At 36.2% G+C, this 8,698-nt stretch overlaps 1 protein-coding gene across 6 annotated transcripts in view; it reads right to left on the reverse strand.

Annotated features, from left to right (window-relative positions):
- Positions 1 to 2,131: 2,131 nt before the first annotated feature.
- STK38L (serine/threonine kinase 38 like) overlaps positions 2,132 to 8,698 on the reverse strand; it is a 64,673-nt gene continuing 58,106 nt past the window's right edge. For 5 of the 6 annotated variants that reach the window (XM_006758922.2, XM_015560777.1, XM_015560776.1 and 2 more), the window contains 3 exons: positions 6,839 to 6,934; positions 5,888 to 5,979; positions 2,132 to 5,782 (listed from right to left, as the gene is read on the reverse strand). In XM_006758922.2, coding sequence (XP_006758985.1) covers positions 5,655 to 5,782; positions 5,888 to 5,979; positions 6,839 to 6,934 — 316 coding nt within the window. In that variant the 3' untranslated portion in view covers positions 2,132 to 5,654. The remainder of the gene's footprint in view (positions 5,783 to 5,887; positions 5,980 to 6,838; positions 6,935 to 8,698) is intronic. The other variant, XM_015560778.1, reaches the window with a different exon arrangement.

An 8,698-nucleotide genomic window follows, 5' to 3' on the forward strand; every position in this document is an offset into this window, starting at 1 on the left:
CATGTTCGCTTAAGCTGCCTGGCTGCCGGCCGCCATCTTGGCTGGCAGTTAATTTGCATATCACCCTGATTAGCCAATGGGAAGGGTAGCGGTCGTACGCTAATTACCATGTTTCTCTTTTATTAGATAGGATTTTTATTGTTGACAGTATTACAGATGTCTCCCTTCCCCCACACCCCTTAACCCTCCTCTGCCCAGCCCCTACCCACAGGAGTTCTTCTAGTTTTATGATTAGGTTACAAGAGGACAACAAAGTCAAAAGATAGTTTCCCTTTCCTTTTATGGGTTTCTCCCTGTGGAAGAGACTTACAAGTCATCCTATTTAGATTTTAATAACTAATTCTTTAATATAAACAGTAATGAAATTCAGAGATAACTTTGTGGTATTAGCACAAACTGACCTGAGAAATGTTTTGAGTTCTATTAGTTAGAGCCCATCTAGTCCAGTTAGACAAAGTAGTAATTAGGCCACCCCACCCTGTCTGGGTCTTGGTGGGAAGTCAGTTGATGAGGGTCCCTTTCAGCGATATAACAGCTTTGGAGGGAGATGGACTAATGAAGAGATAAATAAGAGCTGGGAGGGATGATGAAACACCAATTTCCATCTTGTATGTTGTCGTCCACAGACACACGCCTACTCCTGGTTCTCCGAAGCACCAGCAACCCAGGATCCCAGTAGCTGAGCCATGGTCTAGCACAGTGGCATGCATTACTCCTGTTTTACATAAGTCAGGGAAAGACCTCAGTGGACCAGCTCTTCAGTTCGACATAGACAATGGCAGAATCAGCAATAAAATCCAGGTGCAGTGGCTTCAGGTAAAAGCCATCACTACAAGGCAGTTTTATTCTGGTATCAGGTGGCCATGTGATTTGGGTCAGCCTCACTCAAGCACCAGGGATGTGAATCCTGATTAGTTTTAAGTCGATATCCAGGCCAGGTACTGTGGTAGGAATGGACAGATGACATAATCATGGCCAATAAAACCTGGGGGTTAATTTCCTTAGAATGCTTCTGGGAAAGGGTTTATTTGCTCTTTAAAAGGGCGGTGCACAAGAAAGAGTTCTCTTTTTAAGGGCCTACATGTTGCATGAGGGTTTGGTGCTTAGTCCCTGTAGCCATCTAGCACCTAAGAAAACAAAACCAAGGATTACAAAGTAGAAAAATAGACAGAATAGAAACATGGAAAGAACTTGCATCCTTGATGTTTTTGATACACTAAATTGACTACCCTGGACCGTCTCTATCTTGTGTCTTAATGTTACACCAGACATTCATTTTCCTTATTGTTGAATGTATTTTTACTTCTGTCTTCGGACATTTGCCTTTAAAAGTACCCAGTGGCAACTGTCACTAGCTCCCCATGTATTTTTCTGAGGTTTAGACGTATGTGAGGTAATTTGTCAATAAAGCATGATATGATTTGGGGAAATAGGAGCCCTGGACTTGGGTCCAAGAGCAATTTATTACCTATGTCTGGATAAGTCATACTCAGCCTCATGTTCATCATCTGTAAAATGATGGCAATTATATTTATTTCACAAAGTAGTAAAAACTAAAATGAATAATGTAAGTGAAAGCATTTTGTATACAAATGTAAGTTTATCACAAGATGCTTTCAAAAGAAGATGATTTTACAGTCTCCAAGTTTGCGCCAATGTCCAAATTTTGACATCGTGTTTTCAGTTTTGCTTTCACCATGGCATTTTTGAGATGATGTAAGCCAGGGAACAAGTAGGTTTTCTGATTTGCTCCTTTTGAGCTCTGCAGAAAGAGTATCATGATTATCGGTGTGTTTCATGGGACAGAATGTAGTGGTGCGTGGGTACTTGGGCCACTTAATAGTTTCCATGCTATTTTGAGGCATTTTCAACTTAATTTTGAAATATTTTCCATTTCAATTCTACTTGCTAATTTATTTTGGCCTAGTGGGGTCATTGTATATAAACCTGTACAACTATGTTGAATGTTTTAACATAAACCAAATGAAACATCAAAATTTTATTTTGTTCTTGATGTGATCTTTAAGTGTAAAAATTGAATACATTAACAGATTAGTCTTTCTTGAGTTTTGGATAACACCTATCTCAAAACTCAAAAACGAAACAAACAAAAAAACCTCACCAACATAAGTATTATAAACATAGTTTTTATTCTTTTCTTACCTTCATTGAAAAAGGCCTCATGCCACCAAAACATTTTTTGAAACTCAGTAACTGAATGAATACAGAACTCAAGGGCCTGATGATTATTTTTCTAAACTGCTGCATAATTTATATTGCTTTTTAAAAAATAACTAAGATCTATTTTTACTTCAATTCTTTTTAAAGTAGCAATATCCCCTCACATTTTTTCATAAAAATCTAAAATATCTCTAGTAGTCCCAAGTGTCTTATATTTACATTTGTTCTAAGTGTTTGTTTCATTAAAATTTCTCAGAAATAAGTGCACTTCTAAAGAGAAAATAAAATTTAAAGACAAGAGGAAATCATCACAGTTGTAGCAAAACAGTTATTTTGAATGCTCTGAATCTTAGCAATTCAAAGAGAAAATGTGTTTAGTAGCCAGGGACCTCTCTACTGATTAAAATTTCAATTCATTCATTTGTAGATCATCAAAAGAACAGCTGTATTTCCTACCAGTACAGACTGATTGATTGGTTGTTTAAGGGTTTTCTACAACGAAACACCAAAAATAAATGTACTTAAAATATTTTAAAATTTACCAATTTACACAGAGATATACAGGCGTTTACAAAACAGAAAAAGTATGCTTTTATAGATAAAAATGAAACACAATCTTAAGCCTTAGCAATCAAAGGAAGTTTTGAATATTCCACATTTGTTATTTTCCATTCAACTAATAGCTTATTAAGTCAGCGATATATTTAATTCAGAAAAGGTTGATTTATAAGAAATTCCTTATATTCAGATAGGACTATGCTTCAATACACTTAAAGATTTAAAGCTATGTTAGAAAAGCATAAAAGAAAAATAACATAACTTGCTTTAATACAAAGGTTTTCTTTAATAAAAAAGTTGGTCTACATTAAATCAGGAAATCAATAAATCTGAATTATACAAGCTTTCTATATACTTAGAAAAACCAAAAACACAGTTTATAATAAAACTCTTTAATTCAAAATAGAGTCTAATTTAAAGAAAATATCATTATGCCCAGTTGAGTAGATAGGGTTTTGTCATTTAAATTAAATCGTTCACCTGAAATATGGAAATGTACAATAGAGAAAATTCAGTCGCAAAGGTACTTCACAAATTATCTAGCTAACTTGCATCATGAATCAAATTCTTGTTTCCAAAGGGCAGACACAGTCTTTAATTGCTTGTAGATAGGCACTTAAGAAATGCTTTTGACGAGGAGGAAACCCCAAAGATTGTGAATCACTCTGTTGACTCCAGGGAAAACTGAGAAACTAAACAAAGTGAACTCCCTGAACTGCCTGCCTTTCACTGCTAGGAAATCACAACTGTTTCCAAGTTCTGCCTGTTAACAAGAATGAAGAAGGAAACTAAAATGCTCTATTCTTAGTCAATTAAGAAGTAAAGCTAATTCAGCTCCTTTATCTCACTCTCTGTCAACTTGAATTAGTGTATTTTTCTGTATTAGAATAGCTACCATATTAGAACTAGAGAATGTTGCAATTTCCTCATATAGTACCCATTCACTACTACACCAGCTAAACAGTCGTTTAACAAGGAAGGAGCGGGTGAGTGGGAGTGAGGAAAATTTCATAAATGTGAGCAGAAGTTAAAGGTGGTTATAATAAAAACTGAGTTGGTACAACTGAGATAACCCCAGAATTTTAATAGTTCTCTCTCCTACTCAGCCACATGACTCAAATAAGAAAATAGATATGAACTATTAGAGGAACCCATAACAAGTATCAAACAAATACTAGAATGAAACAATTTAAGGGAGGAAGGGAAGGAGGAAGGAGGGAAGAAAAAGGGAGACAATTTTTTGGGGGGGCGCGGTGGGGGACAATTCCAAGTATGGCCTTTTTGAAACATCGTGGAACTACCTAGCAGCAATATTTATAAAAACATTTGTAGATTTGCATAATAATCCTATGTAGTTCTTCCCAATTAAGAAGAATATTCCTAAAAATAAATCATCATTTTAGATTTTGATCACAAATCATTTGTAATGTTATAATTGTTATATCTTTAAAAAATCGTATCAATAGTTAAAAGGAACATTAGGCCATTCTTTAATAAAGACTTATTCTTAAGTACTTAAAAAATCAAAACCACAGAGGGTCGTTTTAGAATTAAAATGTTGAGCTAGAAAGATAACTTAATTCTGAGGGAAATACCCAAAGAATGTGATGCTGACACTGTCTCCCTTATCCTCTAATCACAACCCCTCTGGCCTGCATTTACCTCCTTAATTCCATTTATAGTATCCACAGTGATGTAGCTAAACATGAACACTATTGCCCTTCAATAAGCTGATTTCTATCATGTCTGAATATAGCATTCACACAGGAAAGTAAAATTCTACTCAGTTGTGAACATGCACTCTGTTCAGGATCTTTGGTACATCTGGAGTATAAGAAAATAATGGCACAATAATACAAGTACTATCAAAGGAAATTTTTTCATTAAAAAAAATAAAAGTTAACTAGCCATGATATGTAACAACTTCCTGAAAACCAACGTAAATAACTCTTTGTACTCTACAAGTCCATTTACATGATCAGAAGTTTGACATTTAAAAAAATAGTTTAATAAAAATACACTAGTTCTACAAGCAGCCTTCTTGGTCATTTCTTATATTCAACTCACTATAATCAAATTAAAATAATGCCATGTCCTCTTGTTAAAAAAGAAGTCCTCTTGTCACAGTAAAAGCAACTTTATATTTTATATAATATAGTACATCTCCCCTGTGAGTACACAGACTACGTATATAAAGGTCATCAGTATTTCTGAATGCAAAGCAAATATATTAGTGGAGCGCTTGAGTGAAGGTGTTAAACTTCCTCCTTGTTATAAACTTGCCACTCCTTACTATGGAGTTTGTGTCATAATATGATGATAAATTCTATTTTTTACATAACCAGTGTATTTCCTTTTTAAAATTTCTTAAAAGCGTTATAGAAATTGTCTTCATATGTATTCTATAGATATCCAAACCAATATGGCAAGTGTTCTAACATCAACTACTAGTATGCAAGATGGCTTTTATTGATTATCTAGACCCATAAGATTTGCAGTAAAACAGCAATACTGCAGTGTTACCTACAGGTTAGCCTATGTTGCTTTAAATGATATGTGTTTCTCCTGAATCGATTAAAGGTGTTACAGTATGAAGCCACAGTACACACAGGCAGAATGGACCTTAATACGCATGTAGGCAATGCAGTTGGAAAGGGATGTACGTTTCTTTTATTCCAGTACCTTCGTATAATAAAGTTAACAAAAATAATAAAATATTTTAAAAAACCCAAAAATGCCAGCTGGCACTGCCAACCAATTCCTATAGCAGTCTCAGAAATCCTAATCCTGTAGAATTTCCTCTTGTCATAAGCACCACCATCTTCAGGAGAATTTCCATGTATTGTTACCCACGCCGAGCAAGCCTGTGATGCAGCTACCTGAGTTCTTTTGGTTGGGGCGAGTGTGATCTTCATTCATAATTTCCCAGCTTTCATGTAGGTGGGGATAGAGCCACGCTGAGTCAACCCTTCAAACCTTTTATATGTGTAATTGAGGAAAACCCAGTCTTTGGATTTGTAGTCTGGTTCTGTGGTGTTTGGCACTAGAAAGATAGAAAGATTAACCAAGATCAAAATAACTTCATTAGGGAAAATGTCATCATTTTATAGATTTTTAATAGTGTTAGTTGTGTTGTAGATTGTCTTACCTGGTTGTAAAATATCAGATTCAGGAAAGTCATCAAAATTTGAAGTATCATCAATGCTTTTGATTCCTATAGGGATTGCTGCTGGCCTTTCCCTACAAAAAGGTATTGAGTAATCATGATAAATTTTCTTGAACTCTTAATTTTCCAAAAAATAATTCTACTTGAGAATTCTTCATGCTGTTCTATAGATATTAGAGGAGCCCAGGAAAGTTACACAAAAAGCTGTCTTAAAAGATGAAAAGGGGCTGGCCTGGCAGGAACGAGAGCAGGGAGGAGGAGAGCATTTCAGTCACAATGAATAGCAAATGACGGAGCTGTGAGGTAGGAAGAGTGGGAAAGATCACACAAGATGCAACCTGTAGCGATGAGATAAGAGCCATACCCCACAGTCCTGAAATGCAGTTTAAAATCCTTAATTTTATTCTAAGTGCAAAGGGAAGGAAGAAAATGTCATGATCAGTTTTATTTCTAAACTATTGCTATATGGAGAACTATTGAAGGTAGTTTGGCCATAAACTGAGTAAAAGCTAATGCTCACAATTAACAACTATAAGCAAATTCTTATCGGTCACATTATTTAACTTCTCCCATAATGTTTTAAAAGGGACTGTATCTTATACATTAATAAAGGAGACAAAATATGTATATTAACAAGAGGATAAAAATGAAATATTATAGAGTGAAATGTAAATACATCTTGGTTGTGCTAAAAGCCTTCATCATATAACTCTGGATACAAAATCCAAACAGGTGTACAAAATGTGATTTTTCCTCTACAACGTACATCAGTTAAAACCAGGCATTTAGCTATAGTCACTATAGTCTCACTTATATAATCTGGAAAACATTATAACAGTGTTACTTCTTGTACTTAATTTAGCAAAATCAGACAAATTAATCACCAAATCATTTTTTACTCTGACCTTTCCCATTCAAAGACTATGAACATACCTGATGTGCCCCCAGTCTACACCTTCAAAAAAAGGATGACCTTTTATTTCTTCTACTCCACTATTTCCAATTCTATTTTCAGAATCAATACAAAATCTAGAAAGTAAACAGAGAAATTACCATATGCAAATTACATCTAAAGTACTCTATTTGCATTATTTCAAACATTTCACTTTATTGCTTATTGATGTTATCTCTTTATTGTGGGAAATGTGGAAGAAAATATAAATCATCTGTAATTGCATCATTCAGAGATAACTACTATAAACAGGTTAAAGCCATTTCTGTCTAGTCTTTTACTGTAATTTAAAAAACATTATGTTGATCCAACAGTTACTATTTTAGGACTTTTTCCACTTAACATATTGAGAAAATTTCCCAAAATCATTAAAAAATTTTCTATAACTTCATTTTCATTTTTATATGCAAATATAATTTATTTAGCCAGTCCACCACTGTTGAACATTTAGATGTTTTTCAATTTTTCATTACTAATAGTATCAAAATAAACATATTATACCTAAATCTTTACACACATCTGATTATCTGCATAAGCAAAATTCCTAGAAGTAGAATTGCTGGGTCAAAGGTCATATACAGTATAAAGACTTTTCATAATATGCTGCCAATGGCTGTTCCCATAGGTTGTCCCAATTTATATTCCTTCCAGCCATTCACAACAGAATCAAAACACTTCATTTTAATTGTGAAACAGAATGGAATCCTTTGCTTAGATAAGATTTCATATAAAGACTTTTGTGATAGGAACTGCTCCTAACAACTTATTTTTCCTTTCCTCTTCAATGGGATAGGGTCATTGCATATTGCTTAAAAACACACACACACACACACACACACACACAACAGAGGAAAACCAAAGATGGCAGCATAAGGTATAAACCTGTACATGCTGCCCCCCACAACAACATTAAAACTACAACTAAAAGACAAAACAGCTATCATCCAGAACCACGGGAAAGCTGGCTGAGTGGAAGTTCTACAACTAGAAGGAAAGAAAAAAGCGCAGAGACTGTGTAGGAGGTACAGAGGCGCCAAGGGCAGAGGTATGGAGATGCGCACGAGGCGGGCTGCAACTGGGTGTGCGGTTTTTTTTCAATTGGAAGGGGATACAAGCTCCCGCAAATAGTGAATTCGTTTTCGGAGAGACTCTGGGGTCCCAGACTCCTATGGGGAGAAACTGGACTGTCTTGCAGCGGGTCAAAAGCGAGGGTGGCTTTCTCGCAGAGCGGCGCGCAGGGATCATTGTTACTGTGGGGGCGTGGGACTCGGGGAGTCACAGAGATGCCTGACGACAGCCATTGCTGTTTGCTCCACCCTGGTGATTCTCTGAGACCCTGCCCCACTCAATTTACATCCCCACCCAAGCTGTGCACAGCAGGGCAAAGGAACCGCCTGCCCTTTTGCAGCCTAACCTAACAAACTGTAGCTGGTTCAGAGAGCTCCAAAACTTCCAAACCCCAAACAAAGGGGAGAAATATGCTGATATCGCTGTAACTCCTGCTGGGTGGACTCACACAGTGGTTGACTTGAAGATTCAGGAGCCAGGGTACCCATTGGTCAGATACCAGATTTCAACTCCTCACATCCATAAGGGACACACTCAAGAGGCAGACTCAGTGAGCACCAAAGCCCCACTGAGGCAAGTCCTAGCCCATAAGGGTGTCTCAGCACAGCGGTTCTTCCACTATAGACACAGTGGGTCCTCGCAGTCAGCCAAAATGCGGAGACAAAGAAACATGTCACAAATGAAAGAAATGGAGGAAAGCAAACTAATGGAGGACATAGAGTTCAAAACCACAGTTATAAGGCTACTCAAGAATCTTCTGTGAACCTCCAAGG

This window comes from Myotis davidii, unplaced genomic scaffold (genome assembly GCF_000327345.1).
Source record: "Myotis davidii unplaced genomic scaffold, ASM32734v1 scaffold535, whole genome shotgun sequence".
NCBI lineage: Eukaryota > Metazoa > Chordata > Mammalia > Chiroptera > Vespertilionidae > Myotis > Myotis davidii.